This window comes from Hemiscyllium ocellatum, chromosome 8 (genome assembly GCF_020745735.1).
Source record: "Hemiscyllium ocellatum isolate sHemOce1 chromosome 8, sHemOce1.pat.X.cur, whole genome shotgun sequence".
Classification (NCBI taxonomy): Eukaryota; Metazoa; Chordata; class Chondrichthyes; order Orectolobiformes; family Hemiscylliidae; genus Hemiscyllium; species Hemiscyllium ocellatum.
The window spans coordinates 118,181,043-118,196,308 of NC_083408.1; the positions used below are offsets into that span (position 1 = coordinate 118,181,043).

At 45.1% G+C, this 15,266-nt stretch overlaps 1 protein-coding gene across 2 annotated transcripts in view; it reads left to right on the forward strand.

The window, feature by feature from the left end:
• The first annotated feature begins 751 nt into the window (after positions 1-751).
• LOC132818020 (intraflagellar transport protein 43 homolog B) overlaps positions 752-15,266 on the forward strand; it is a 91,532-nt gene continuing 77,017 nt past the window's right edge. For both annotated transcript variants that reach the window (XM_060828613.1, XM_060828614.1), the window contains exons 1-2: positions 752-809; positions 11,638-11,736. In XM_060828613.1, the coding sequence (XP_060684596.1) occupies positions 780-809; positions 11,638-11,736 (129 nt within the window). In that variant the 5' untranslated portion in view covers positions 752-779. The remainder of the gene's footprint in view (positions 810-11,637; positions 11,737-15,266) is intronic.

Here is a 15,266-nt window from a genome sequence, read left to right on the forward strand (position 1 = left end):
TTCTCTCACATTCTCTCTCTCTCACATTCTCTCTCTCTCTCACTCATTCTCTCTTACATTCTCTCTCTCTCACATTCTCTCTCTCTATTACATTCTCTCACATTCTCTCTCTCTCTCACATTCTCTCTCTCTATTACATTCTCTCACATTCTCTCTCTTACATTCTCTCTCTCTCTATTACATTCTCTCACATTCTCTCTCTCTCTTACATTCTCTCTCTCTCTATTACATTCTCTCACATTCTCTCTCTCTCTTACATTCTCTCTCTCTCTATTACATTCTCTCTCTCACACATTCTCTCTCTCTCTCTCTCACTCACATTCTCTCTCTTACATTCTCTCTCTCTCTATTACATTCTCTCTCTCACACATTCTCTCTCTCTCTCTCTCACTCACATTCTCTCTCACATTCTCTCTCTCTCTATTACATTCTCTCTCTCACACATTCTCTCTCTCTCTCTCTCACTCACTCACATTCTCTCTCTTACATTCTCTCTCTTACATTCTCTCTCTCTCACATTCTCTCTCTCTATTACATTCTCTCTCTCTCTCACATTCTCTCTCTCTATTACATTCTCTCACATTCTCTCTCTTACATTCTCTCTCTCTATTACATTCTCTCACATTCTCTCTCTCTCTTACATTCTCTCTCTCTCTATTACATTCTCTCCCTCTCACATTCTCTCTCTCTCTCCCTCTCACATTCTCTCTCTCTCGCGCGCGCGCGCTCTGCGTTGCCGGGGTGACGGACGCGCATGCGCAGTGACGCCGGGCCTAGTGATGGAGGATGTTCTGGAGGAAAATCAGCGGGTAACAGGATAGAGAGAATGTGACAGAGAGAGAGAGAGAGAGAGAATGTGATAGAGAGAGAGAATGTGACAGAGAGAGAGAGAGAATGTGATAGAGCGAGGGAAAGAGAGAGAATGTGATAGAGAGAGAGAGAGAGAGAATGTGATAGAGAGAGAGAGAGAATGTGATAGAGAGAGGGAAAGAGAGAGAATGTGATAGAGAGAGAGAGAGAATGTGATAGAGAGGGAAAGAGAGAGAATGTGATAGAGAGAGGGAAAGAGAGAGAATGTGATAGAGAGAGAGAATGTGATAGAGAGAGGGAAAGAGAGAGAATGTGATAGAGAGAGAATGTGATAGAGAGAGAGAGGGAATGTGATAGAGAGAGGGAAAGAGAGAGAATGTGATAGAGAAAGAGAATGTGATGGAGAGAGGGAAAGAGAGAGAGAGAATGCGATAGAGAGAGGAAAAGAGAGCGAGAATGTGATAGAGAGAGGGAATGTGATGGAGAGAGAGAAAGAGAGAGAGAATGTGATAGAGAGAGAGAATGTGACAGAGAGAGAGAGAGAGAGAGAATGTGATAGAGAGAGAGAATGTGACAGAGAGAGAGAGAGAATGTGATAGAGCGAGGGAAAGAGAGAGAATGTGATAGAGAGAGAGAGAGAGAGAATGTGATAGAGAGAGAGAGAGAATGTGATAGAGAGAGGGAAAGAGAGAGAATGTGATAGAGAGAGAGAGAGAATGTGATAGAGAGGGAAAGAGAGAGAATGTGATAGAGAGAGGGAAAGAGAGAGAATGTGATAGAGAGAGAGAATGTGATAGAGAGAGGGAAAGAGAGAGAATGTGATAGAGAGAGAATGTGATAGAGAGAGAGAGGGAATGTGATAGAGAGAGGGAAAGAGAGAGAATGTGATAGAGAAAGAGAATGTGATGGAGAGAGGGAAAGAGAGAGAGAGAATGCGATAGAGAGAGGAAAAGAGAGCGAGAATGTGATAGAGAGAGGGAATGTGATGGAGAGAGAGAAAGAGAGAGAGAATGTGATAGAGAGAGGGAATGTGATGGAGAGAGAGAAAGAGAGAGGGAATGTGATAGAGGGAGGGAAAGAGAGGGAATGTGATAGAGAGAGGGAAAGAGAGAGAGAATGTGATAGAGGGAGGGAAAGAGAGGGAATGTGATAGAGAGAGGGAAAGAGAGAGAGAATGTGATAGAGAAAGAGAATGTGATGGAGAGAGGGAATGTGATAGAGAGAGGGAAAGAGAGAGAGAATGTGATAGAGAAAGAGAATGTGATGGAGAGAGGGAATGTGATAGAGAGAGGGAAAGAGAGAGAGAATGTGATAGAGAAAGAGAATGTGATGGAGAGAGGGAATGTGATAGAGAGAGGGAAAGAGAGAGAATGTGATAGAGAGAGGGAATGTGATAGAGAGAGGGAAAGAGAGAGGGAATGTGATAGAGAGAGGGAAAGAGAGAGGGAATGTGATAGAGAGAGGGAAAGAGAGAGAGAATGTGATAGAGAAAGAGAATGTGATGGAGAGAGGGAATGTGATAGAGAGGGAAAGAGAGAAAGAATGTGATAGAGGGAATGTGATGGAGAGAGGGAAAGAGAAAGAGAGAATGTGATAGAGAGAGGGAAAGAGAGAGAGAATGTGATAGAGAGAGGGAATGTGATGGAGAGAGAGAAAGAGAGAGAGAATGTGATAGAGAGGGAAAGAGAGAGAGAGAATGTAATACAGAGAGGGAAAGAGAGAGAGAGAGAATGTGATAGAGGGAATGTGATGGAGAGAGGGAATGTGATGGAGAGAGAGAAAGAATGTGATAGAGAGGGGGAAAGAGAGAGGGAAGTGATAGAGAGAGAATGTGACAGAGAGAGGGAAAGATAGAGAGAATGTGATAGAGGGAAAGAGAGAGAGAGAATGTGACAGAGAGAGAATGGGATAGAGAGAGAGAATGCCATAGAGAGAGGGAGAAAGAGAGAATGTGATAAAGAGAGGGGGAGAGAGAATGTGATAGAGAGAGGGAGAGAGAATGTGTTAGAGGGAGAGAGAGAATGTGATAGAAGAAGAATGTGATAGAGAGAGGGAAAGAGTGAATGTGAGAGAGATAGAGAGAGAATATGATGGAGAGATGATTTGGAGACGCCGGTCATGGACTGAGATGTACGAAGTTAGAAATCATACAACACCAGGTTATTGTCCAATAGGTTTATTTGGAAGCACTAGCTTTTGGAGCGCTGGTCCTTCATCAGGTGGTTGTGCAGAATAAGATTGTAAGACACAGAATTTATAGCAAAAATTTCCAGTGTGATGTAACTGAAATTATATATTGAAAAAGACCTGGATTGTTTGTTAAGTCTCTCATCTTTTAGAATGTTGGTTTCAGTTCTTTCACATGTAAATCGCAAAACCTTTTTGTAGAAGTTACATTCTCACGTGAACTCTAACAATTGATGTCATGTCGGCCCTGATAATGTATTGAAGGTGTTTGCTCCCTGTGTGAGGCTGTCTGTACCACAATGGTCAGACTGAGTCTCATCTAAAAAATGGATTAACGGAATCTTACATAGATTCATGAAGTTTTTGAGCAAAATAAAATGTAATTCTGCAAATATAACTTTATCCTACACTTATATGTGCATGGCCGCTTGTGTGTTTAGGGGGAGGGGGATTATGAGTGTCTGTGAGAGGATGTGTGTGAGTGTGAGTGTAAAGGGCTTTAAGTCTATGAGAGGGTGTGTGTGGGACTGTATGTGTGAGTGTATGAGAGAGGGTGTGTGTTTGTGTGTGTAGTGCAATCCAATGGGGGTCACCTGTAGTGTGACATGAACCCAAAGTCCCGGTTGAGGCCATCCCCATGGGTACCAAACTTGACTATCAGCCTCTGTTTGACCATTTTTCATTGTTGCCTGTCCTGGATTCCGCCTTGGAGGACAGTCACCCGAAGGTCCGAGGTCGAATGTCCCGGACCGCTGAAGTGTTCCCCGACTGGGAGGGAGCACTCCTGTCTGTTAATTGTTGTGCGATGTCCATCCACCCGTTGCCGTAGCCTTTGTTCGGTCTCACCAATGTACCATGCCTCAGGGCATCCTTGCCTGTGGCGTATGAGGTGGACAATGTTGGCTGTCACATACATGGTGGGAGGTGTCCCCACACATAATGGTGGTATTCTGACACGTCTTGCAGCACCTACCTTGACAAGGTTGTATGGTATTGTCCTGAAAGCTGGGCAGTTTGCAATGAGCAATGATCTATTTGAGGTTTGGTTGTTGTTTAAAGGCGAGCAGTGGAGGTGTGGGGAAGGTATTGGCGAGGTACTCCTCCTCATTGATAATCTGTTACAGGCTGCGAAGAACATGGCGTAGTTTTTCGGCTCCTGCGAAGTACAGGACAACGAAGGGTACCCTGTCGGTTGCAGCTCATGTCTGTCTCCTGAGGAGGTCATTACCGTTCCTCACTGGCACGTCAGAGCTGGCGGTCGATGAGTTGAGCATCGTACCCTGTTCTTATGAGGGCATCCCTGAGTACTTCCAAGTGCCTGTCATGTTCCTCCTCATCTGAACAGATCCTGTGTATGCGTAGGGCTTGTCCATAGGGGATGGCAGTTTCAATATGTTTCAGGTGGAAGCTGGAGAAATGTAGCATCGTGACATTATCCGTGGGTTTGTGATAGAGTGTGGTGCTGTATGGAGATGTATCTGTCCAAGAATAGTTTTATCAGTGACTCCTCGCATGGGTCCAGAGGAAGAAAATGTCGTCAATGTACCTGGTGTGTAGTGTTGGTTGGAGGTCCTGCATAGAGAAGAAGTCTTGTTCGAACTTGTGCATGAAAATCTAAGCATATTGGGGTGAAAAGTTGGTGCCCATGGCTATTCCACGTGTCTGGATGAAGAACTGGTTGTCAAAGGTGAAGACGTTGTGATCGAGGATAAAGTAGATGAGTTGTAGGACAGTGTTTGGAGATTGGCAGTTGTTGGTGTTGAGTACTGAGGCTGCTGCCACGATGCTGTCATTGTGGGGAATGCTGGTGTAGAGTGCTGAAATGGCCATTGTGACGAGGAGTGTTCCTGGTTCGACTGGTCTATGGGTGCTGAGTTTCTGTCAGAAATCTGTAGTGTCGTGACAGAAGCTGGGGGTTCCCTGTACAATATATGTACAGTATGATTTCTAACTTGATAGAAAGAGGAAGAGAGCGAATGTGATAGAGAGAGATAATATGATAGAGGGAGAGACAGAATGTGACAGAGAAGAGGGAGTGTGATAGAGAGAGAATGTGATAGAGAGAGGTGATAGAGAAAGAGAGAATGCAATAGAGAGAGAGAGAGAATGTGACCTAGAGAGAGAGGGAATGAGAGAATGTGATAGATAGAGGGAGAGAAAGAATGTGATAGAGAGAATGTGATAGAGAAAGAGAGATTATGATAGAGTGGGAGAGAGAGAATGTGATATAGAGAATGTGATCTAGAGAGAAAGGGAATGTGACAGAGAGAGTGAATGTGATAGAGAGAGGGAGAGAATGTGATAGAGAGAGGGAGAGAAAGAGAATGTGATAGAGCGAGAGAGCATGTGATAGAGAGAATGTGATACAGATTGAGAGAGAATGTGATATAGAGAAAGAGGGAATGTGATAGAGAGAATGTGATAGAGAAGGAGAGAATGTGATAGAGAATAAGATAAAGAGAATGTGATAGAGTGTGTGATAGAGCAGGAGAGAGAGAATGTGATAGAGAATGTGTTAAAGATAGAGGGAATGTCAGAGAGGGAATATGATAGAGTGAGATCGAGACAATGTGATAGAATGTGATTCAGAGAGAGAATGTGATATAGAGTGAGGGAGAATGTAATGTAGATAGAGGAGGGACAGGGAATGTGATGGAGAGAGAGAATGTGATAGAGAAAGAGAGATTGTGATAGAGAGAAAGTGGGAATGTGATCTAGAGAGAGAGGGAATGTGAGAGAGAGAGAGAGAGAGAGAATATGGTACAGAGAATGTGTTGGAGACAGAGGGAATGTGATAGAGAGAGTGTGTGATAGAGTGGGAGAGAGACAATGTGATAGAGAATGTGTTAGAGACAGAGAGAATGTCATAGAGAGGGAATATGATAGAGTGTGATAGAGAGGGAATGTGAGAGGGAGAGAGAGGGGAATGTGATATAGAGAGAGGGAATGTGATAGAGAATCTGTGTGAGAGAGAGAGAGAATGTGATAGAGAGGCAATGTGACAGACTGTGTGTGGTAGAGAGACAATATGAAAGAGAGAGTGTGTGATGGATAGAGAGACAGAGATTGTGATAGAGAATGTGGTTAGAGAAAAAGAGAGGCGCACACACAATGTGATAGAGAGAGAGGGTGAGAATGTAATGGACAGAGAAGGAACATGATCGAGAGAATGTGATACGGTATATGATAGAGAGAATGTGATATAGGGAGAGGGAATGTGATTAAGAGAGAACGTGAGAGAGGGAGAGAGAATGTGATAGCGAGAGGGAGAGAGAATGTGATAGTGAGAGAGAATGTATGAGAAAGAGAGAGAATGTGATAGAGAATGTAATAGAGATATAGAGAGGGAGAGAGAATGTGATAGAGGGAGAATGTGAAATAGAGAGAGAGAATTTAATAGAGAGAGAGAATGTGAGAGAGATATAGAGAGAGAGAGAGAATGTGATATGAGAGGGAATGTGATAGAGAGAGAATGTGATAGAGAATGTGGTTGAGCGAGGGAGAATGTGATAGAGAGACAGGAGAGTGTGATAGAGAGAATGAGAATATGATTGAGAGGTGGAGTGTGATAGAGAGAGAGAATGTGATCAGGTGAGAGTGAATTTGATCGAGAGTGAGAATGGAATAGAAAGACAGAAAATTTGAGAGAGAGAGAATGTGTTGAGAGGGTGAGAATGAGAGAATGTGTTGAGAGAGAGCAAATGTAACAGAGAGAGAAAGTGATTGAATATAGAACATTACAGCCCTTCGGCCCTCGATGTTGCGCCGCCCTGTGAAACCAATCTGAAGCCCATCTAACCGACACTATTCCATTCTTGTCCATATGCCTATCCGATGACCATTTAAATATCCTTAAAGTTGGCGAGTCTACTACTGTTACAGGCAGGGCGTTCCATGCCCCTACTACTCTCTGAGTAAAGAAACTACCTCTGATACCTGAATGTGAATGTAATCGAGAGAGAGAATATGATAGAGAGGAAAGGAATATGACAGTGAGAGAGGAGGGGAATGTAACAGAGAGAAAGAGAGAATGCAATAGAGGGAGGGAGGGAATGTGTGTGAGAGAGTGAATGTGATAGAGAGGGACTGTGTGCGTCTGTGAGAGAGTGTGTGTGATAGAGAGTAAATGTGAGAGATAGAGGGGAGATGTGATAAGAGTGAGGAAATGTGATAGAGAGCGAGAGCGAAGGAAATGGAATAGAGAGAACAAGAATATGATTAAAGGGGGGATGTAATATAGAGAGAGAGTGAGAGAGAGAGACAGGGAAACAAAACAGAAATAACTGGACCAGCTGAGCACGTCTCGCAGCATCTGAGGACGTTTCACCAGACCCAAAATGTTAGCTAATTTCTCTTCAGAAGTGCTGCCAGACCTGCTGAGCTTTTCAGCAACATCTGTTTTTGTTTCTGATTTATGGCATCCGCTGTTCTTTTGCGTTTTTTTAGAGAGAGAGGGAATGTGATAGAGTGAGGAATGTAATAAGACAGGGGGAATGTGACAGAGAGAGAGGGAATGTGATAGAGAGAGTGAGGAATGTAATAGACAGGGGGAATGTGACAGAAAGAGAGGGAATGTGACACAGAGAGGGAATGTGATAGACAGAGTGAGGAATATAATAGGGGGATGTGACAGAGAGAGAGGGAGTGTGAGAAAGAGAGGGAATGTGATAGAGAGAGTAAGGAATGTAATAGACGGGGGAATGTGACACAGAGAGAGGGAATGTGATAGAGAGAGTGAGGAATGTAATAGACGGGAATGTGACAGAGAGAGAGGGAATGTGACACAGAGAGGGAATGTGATAGAGAGAGTGAGGAATATAATAGGGGAATGTGACAGAGAGAGAGGGAGTGTGAGAAAGAGAGGGAATGTGATAGAGAGAGTAAGGATGTAATAGACGGGGGAATGTGACAGAGAGAGAGGGACTGTGACAGAGAGAGGGAATGTGATAGAGAGAGTGAGGAATGTAATAGACAGGGGAATGTGATAGAGGGAATGTGATAGAGAGAGTGAGGAATATAATAGGGGAATGTGACAGAGGGAGAGGGAGTGTGAGAAAGAGAGGGAATGTGATAGAGAGAGTGAGGAATGTAATAGACGGGGGAATGTGACAGAGGGAGAGGGAGTGTGATAGAGTGAGGAATATAATAGGGGAATGTGACAGAGAGAGAGGGAGTGTGACAGAGAGAGGGGGAGTGTGACAGAGAGAGAAGGAATGTGACAGAGAGAGGGAATGTTACAGCACCAGGGACCTGGGTTCGATTCCCGCTTGTCTGTGTGGAGTTTGCACATTTTCCCCGTGTCTGCGTGGGTTTTCTCCGGATGCTCCGGTTTCCTCCCACAATCCAAAGATGTGCAGGCCAGGTGGATTGCCCGTAGTGTTTGGTCGGGGTGGGTTACTCTTCGGATTGTTGGTGTGGACCCATTGGGTCAAAGGGTCTGTTTTCACACTGTAGGGCATCTAAAAAACAAGAATGTGATAGAGAGAATGAGATAGGCCGAATGTGATAGAGAGAGGGAGAGAGAGAATGTGGTAGTGAGAGAGAGAGAGAATGTGATTGAGAGAGAATGTGGTAGAGAGAGACAATGAGAGAGACTGTGATAGAGGGAGAATGTGGTAGAGGGAGAGAGCGGATATGATAGAGAGAGGGGGAGTGTGATAGAGTAAGGAATGTAATAGACAGGGGTAATGTGACAGAGAGAGAAGGAATGTCACAGCACCAAGGACCTGGGTTCGATTCCCGCTTGTCTGTGAGGAGTTTGCACATTCTCCCCGTATCTGCGTGGGTTTCCTCCGGGTGCTCTGGTTTCCTCCCACAGTCCAAAGATGTGCAAATCAGGTGAATTGTCCACGCTAAATTGCCCACAGTGTTAGGTCTGTTAGTCGGGGTAAATGTAGGGTAGGGGAATGGGTCTGGGTGGGTTTCTCTTTGGAGGGGCAGTGCGGACGTGTCGGGCTGAAGGGCCTGTTTCCACACTGTAGAGAATCTAATCTAATCTAATAGACAGGGGGAATGTGACAGAGAGAGAGGGAGTGTGATAGAGTGAGTGATGGAATGTAATAGGGGGAGTGTGACAGAGAGGGAATGTAACACACAGAGAGAGGGAATGTAACACACAGAGAGAGGGAATGTGATACGGAGAGGAAGATGTGTGTGTGTGTGAAAGAGAAGGGAATGTTTGTGAATGTGAGTGAGGGAGAATGTAACAGAGCAGGGAGAGGCGATATGTGAGAGAAAGAGGAGGAATTTAAGAGCGAGAGGAGGGAATATGTATGTATGTGTGACAGATGGAGAATGTGATAGAGTGAGAAAATGTGATAGATTGGAGGGTGCAACATGTGAGACAGAGAGAGAGGGAATGCGATAGGGAGAGAGGGGAAGAATGTGATAGAGAGCAAATGTGTGATAGAGAGAAAATGTGATAGTGATGGAAAGAGAGCATGCGATAAAGCGATAGAGAAATAATAAAGATTGAGAGAAAGAGTACATGGCAGAGGGAGAGAATGTGGTAGATTGTGTGTCAGAGACAGATAATGTGACAGGAATGAGAGGGAGAGAACCTAACAGAGAGAGAGAGAATGTGACAGGCTGAGAATGTGATTTTGGGGAGGGGGAATGTAAAGGGATTGAGAGAAAGACGAGAATGGGGTGGATATAGAGAAGGTAGGATAGAAAGAGAGTACAAGAGAGTGGGAGAGAAAGACTGTGAGAAAGGAGGTATAGCGAGAGAGGAGGATAGGTATGGAGTTAGAGGGATAGAGAGAGAATGGGAGTATGGGGGAGAGAGAAGGTGATAGAAAGTGAGGGGTGGGATAGAGTGTGCAGGAGATATAGGGAGAATGGGAGAAATGTAGATAGGAGGGGATAGAGAGTAAGAGAGGCCAGAGACTATGAGAGAGGGGATAGAGAGAGTGAGATTGAGTTTGAGAGAGATGTAGAGGGAGGAAGTGAGTTTAGAGAGGGAAAGGGGGATACAGAGGTGGGATTGAGAGGCGGAGAGGGTGGAGTTATGGGTGATGGATAGTGAGAGAAAGAAAATGAAAGTAGAGAAAGATGAAGAATGCAGTGGATAGAGAGATAGGGGAATAGAGAGAGAGTGAACAGACAGATGTGATAGAGGGAGAGGGGAAGAGAGTGCAGGAAGGAATAGGATTAGGGGACAGGAATGGAGAATGAGAGAAAGGAGAGCGAGAGATGGGAAGAGGAGAGAGGGGTGGTTAGACGGAAAGATAGGGGTTAGAGAATGTGTGTGTGAGAGAGAAGGTATAGAGAGAATGAGTGGTAGGATAGACGTTGTGGGGTAGAGACAGAGTAGTAGAATAGAGAGTGAGATGTGGGCTAGGGAGAGACAGATGGGGAGAGGGGTTGTATTGAGAGGGATATAGAGAAAGTGGGGGTAGAGGAGAGAAAGAGCAGTTTGGGATACAGAGCGGGGAGGGTGTGGTTGTAGTGGGGATGGATCTAGAGAGGGAGAGGATAGATAAAGAGTGAGGTGGTATAGAGAGAAAGTGGAATACTGAGGTGGATAGAGAAACAGTGAGGACGGGAATGGGTAGAGAGGCGGGGGTCTATAGAGCGAGAGGAGTGGCAGAGAGGGAGAAGTGGAGGGGGGAATGTGTGTGTGTGTGTGAGAGAGAGAGAGACCCAGGTTTGGAAAGCAGCTGATGAGGGGTGGGTGGGCACATGAGGTGCATGTGGGTGAGATAGGGAGAGGATGGAGAAAGACATCAAAGTGCTTCAGAGCCAGTGAATTACTTACTGTTGGGTAGAAAACCTTTACACAAGATAAGGTCATTTACAAGCTACAGTGAGGTGGACTTGATAGGGGAGGTGATGGCTTCGTAGTATTGTTTCGAGAATATTAATCCAGAGACCCAGGGATAATGTTCTGGGGACCCAGGTTCAAATCCTGCCATGGCAGATGGTGGTCTTTGAATTCAATTTTTAAAAAAAATCTGGGATTAAGAGTCTAGTTGTGACCATGGAACCATTGCCAATTGTCAGGAAACCCATCTGGTTCACTCATGTCTTTTAAGGAAAGGAATCTGCCATCCTTCCCTGGTCTGGTCTACATGTAACTCCAGACCCACAGCAATGTGGTTGACCCTGAAATGTCCTCTGGGTGGTTCGGAGTGGGCTGGCCTGCAACGTCGATATCCCGTGAATGAGTTAAAAGAAAGCAGATTGTCCGTTTTAGTGATGCTCGTTCAGGGATAAATGTAGGTCTCAGTACTCAACCCCTTTACTCACCTTCCAGTAGGAGCCATGAAATCTTTCATTTCCTGTTGATGAACCCATTGCTTAACAGCTAATCCAAGTGACAGTACCTTCCCTCAGTGCTGCGCTGTGAGGGTTGACCTGGATTCTGTACCCAGGCCTATGGTGTGGACATTCAGACTTGAGAGCTGAGAGTCTTCTGAGTTACTGATTCTCAGCTGAAATCTGAGAGTTACTGAGATGACTGATGGGGTTGAGGGGAGGTGGTGCTTTTGATTGAAGCAGTAACAGAGAAACACTGAGGCAGCAGGGGAGCATGTTGAACATGTATATGAACTCACTCCAGGCTAATCAACACTGTCCGTTCTACCCTATTGGGTTGTGAGCTGTTTCTCTTTGTATCACCAATCTTCCCCCTTCCAGATTGTGAAGACTGGGCGACGTGCCAGACAGTCCCTTGATACATCACAGGAGGAGACTCGCTTGAGCCACAAAGCACCTTCCAGCAGCACTGGGCCAGAGGTGAGTGCTTGGGTGAGCCGCTTTAAACCTTTCTCCCCCTCTTGTCTTTGTTCTCAAGGTGTAGCCAGGAAAGAGAGCAATGTTCCCACCACCTAAACCACTCAGCTTGAAAACAGCCAGTGCCTTTCAGCTGCTCAAGGATAACAGCCACTCGCATGAACATCGATGTCACAGTTACTGACTACAGACACAACTGGCTTTCCATCTCATTTCTTGTTTTTGTTTTGTATAAAACAAAACTAGAAGTGCTGGAAATCTGACAAAAGCAAAACTAAAATTGCTGGAGAAATTCAGCACGTTTGGCAGCATCTGTGGAGAGAAAATCTGTGCCTAGTGACCCTTAGATGTTGACTCTGCTTTCTGTCAACAGATGCTGTCAGACCTGTTGAGTTTCTCCAGAAATTTCTGTTTTTTTAAATTTCTGTATGATCATTAAACATGTGGAAGTCTGTGTGCTATCAGTCTGCGGGTTCCTGATCCCTGGTTCTATAGGGTTGGGCCTGAATTTCTGTGGATGGCACGTTGTTGTCCGAATGCAAAGGGGGAATACAAAGCAGAGTGTGCCTCTGGAGACTCTCCTAATACCGAGAGCTAGAGAGATTGAACAGTTTGGGTAGGGTAGTCAGGAGTTACTGCCTAGGAAACTGTAGATACAGTCTTCAATAATGGAGGATATAGAAATCTCTGACGTTGGAGAGCTGGAGGAGATAGTGCAAATGAGGAGCCTGAGGCCATAAAAGGATCTGAAAGTCAGACCTGGCCCATAGAAGATGATTGTGGTTGTTGGAGGTCAGTCATCTCAGCTCCAGGACATCTCTGCAGGAGTTCCTCAGGGGAGTGTCCTCGGCCCAACCATCTTCAGGTGATTCACCAATGCCCTTCCCTCCATCTTAAGGTGGGGATGTTCGCTGATGATTGCACAGTGTTCAGCACCAATCGCAATTCCTCAGATACTGAAGCAGTCCATGTCCAAATACAACGTGGACAATATCTGGGCTTGGGCAGACAAGTGGCAAGAAATATTTGTGCCACACAAATATCACGCTCCAATAGGAAAGAATCTAACCATCTCCCCTTGCTATTCAGTGATGTTACCATCACATCACCTAGAAGTGACTCGAGATCCACAGCAATGTGGTTGACTCTCTTAACTGCCTTCTGAAATGGCTGAACTAGTGACTCAAATACAAGGCATCTTGTGGCGACCGTAATGATTATCCTTTACTGAATTTGCTGCTCTCACTGGGGTGCGGGGTCCCCCTCCTTCTCCTGAAGGGGCTGACTTTCACTGGGATACAGGTTCCCTCTGCTGACTCTAAGTTGGATACTAGTCCCCTGGCCTCCTGAAAGTGTGGAAAAGTAATTTCTATTACAAAGACTTTCAAGAATAGAGGGCACAGAAGGCGAGAGGAGAGAGATTTAAAAAATACGTAAGAGGCAAATTATTTTTCCACACAGGGTGGTTCACGTGTGGAATGAACTCCCTGAGGATGTGGTGGATGCAGTTACATTTACAATGTTTAAAAGACATTTGAATGGATCCAAGAGTAGGAAAGGTTTAGAGGAATATGGGCCAGGAGTAGGCAGGTGGGACTAGTTTAGTTTGGGATTATGTGCAGCGTGGACTGGTTGGATGGAAGAGTCTGTTTCTGTGCTGTATGATTCTCTGACTACTCAAAATTAAACCATGACACTGTTCTCCCTTCGTAACTTGAAAGAGGCATTTAGACAGACACATGAGCAGGCAGTGAATAGAGGGATATGGACCGTCTGCAGGCAGATGGGAGTAGTTAGACTGGCATCATGGTCAGCACAGACTTGGTGGGCCGAAGGGCCTGTTCCTGTGCTATACTGTTCTGTGTTCTGTCCCTATTGTGCAGTGGTAGTGTCCCTGCTTCTGAGCCAGGAGAGCAGAGTTCAAGTCCCACCTTTTCAAGAGATTTGTAATAACGTCTCTGAACAGGTTGATGAGAAGATTTCTGTATTCTGAGTGTGTGTGACTCTTTTATTCAATGTCATGATTAGTAACACTAATTCTGTTCTGCATTGAAACCTATATAGGGTAAAACAGATGCCTTGTGGCATTATTTAAATAACAAAGTCAATAAATTCCCCTGGTGAACTGGTCTTTCGTGCTGATTTGAGTCATTGGTTCCGAAAGAATGGCAAATATGTTGCTGCATCAATGATGCCAAATTAGGCCAAGTGCCCGGGTAAAATTGGGTGTTTCAAAGCCCCAGTGACCCTTTCTGCAAATAAAATGCATATCTTTTCTCCCAAAAGTATTGTAGAAATGTTTAAGCCTGGTCATGAATGCCAGGAAACTATCAGTTCGGCACACTGTCCTGCCGACGAGGAGAAATCAGTCAGAGTGTTATCAGGCATGGATGCTTCAGGATCCATGGAGAGCAAGAGATCGGGTCGTAGGAGAGTTAGGCCCTCAGGTGTATCACTGATTCTACATCTCTCTAGATGATGATAGGGTCTTGAAGAGAGGTACAGAGGAATCGGTTGCATATTCCCAGGAATAAGGGACCTCAGCTTGCTGAGATGCTGGAGAAGGTAGGGTTGTGGCATCATTTTAAAGGGAGTGCAGGAACAGACAGTGTATATACTCAGATCTTTGGCAAGACTAATTGAGAATCCTGTGCAATAAACCATAAGCAATTCTTAGCTTCAGTAGATGAGTAACTGAGTGACATAAGACATTATTAGGACTGGTGATCAAAAGCTTGGTCAAGAGGTAAGTCTTCAAGAGCACCTGAGAGATGGGCAGAGGTTAATTCAGGGAATTATGGAGCTTGGGGCTCAGGCAGCTGAAAGCATGGCCATCAATGGTGCAGCAAAGGAAGTCAGGTATGCGCAAGGGGTCAGACTTGGAAGAGTGCCCAGATCTTGGAACATTGTGAGGCTGGAGGTGAGGTAAGGATGAGCAAGGAGTGATTCGTATAAAACAAAGTGGTTTTAAAATCACAGTGATCCCTGGTCAGGACTGCTGTGTGTCAGTAAACACCGGGGTGAATGTTTGGTTCAGGTGAGTTTACAGGCAGTGCTGTCCAAGGGTGATCGATGAACAATTTGGTGTCGCTTTGGTGATGCATTTTGGGAGGTCAAATGCAAGAGGAAAATATACAGTAAATGGCAGGACATTAAGGAGCATTGATGTGCAGAGGGATCTTGGAGTGCAAGTCCTTGGCTCCCTGAAAGTGGCAACACAAATGGCATGCTTGCCTTCATTGGTGGGGGCATTGAGTGTAAATGTTGGGGGTGGCATGGTGGCTCAGTGGTTAGCACTGCTGCCTTACAGCACCAGGGATTGCACATTCTCCCTGTGTCTGCATGGGTTTCATCCCACAGTCCAAAGATATGCAGGTCAGGTGAATTGGCAGTACTGTTAGGTGCATTAGTGAGAGGGAAATGGGTCTGGGTGGGTTACTCTTCAGAGGGTTAGTGTGAACTTGTTGGGCTGAAGGGCCTGTTTCCACGCTAGGGAATCTAATCTAATCTAATCTATATTTTAAAAAATCATG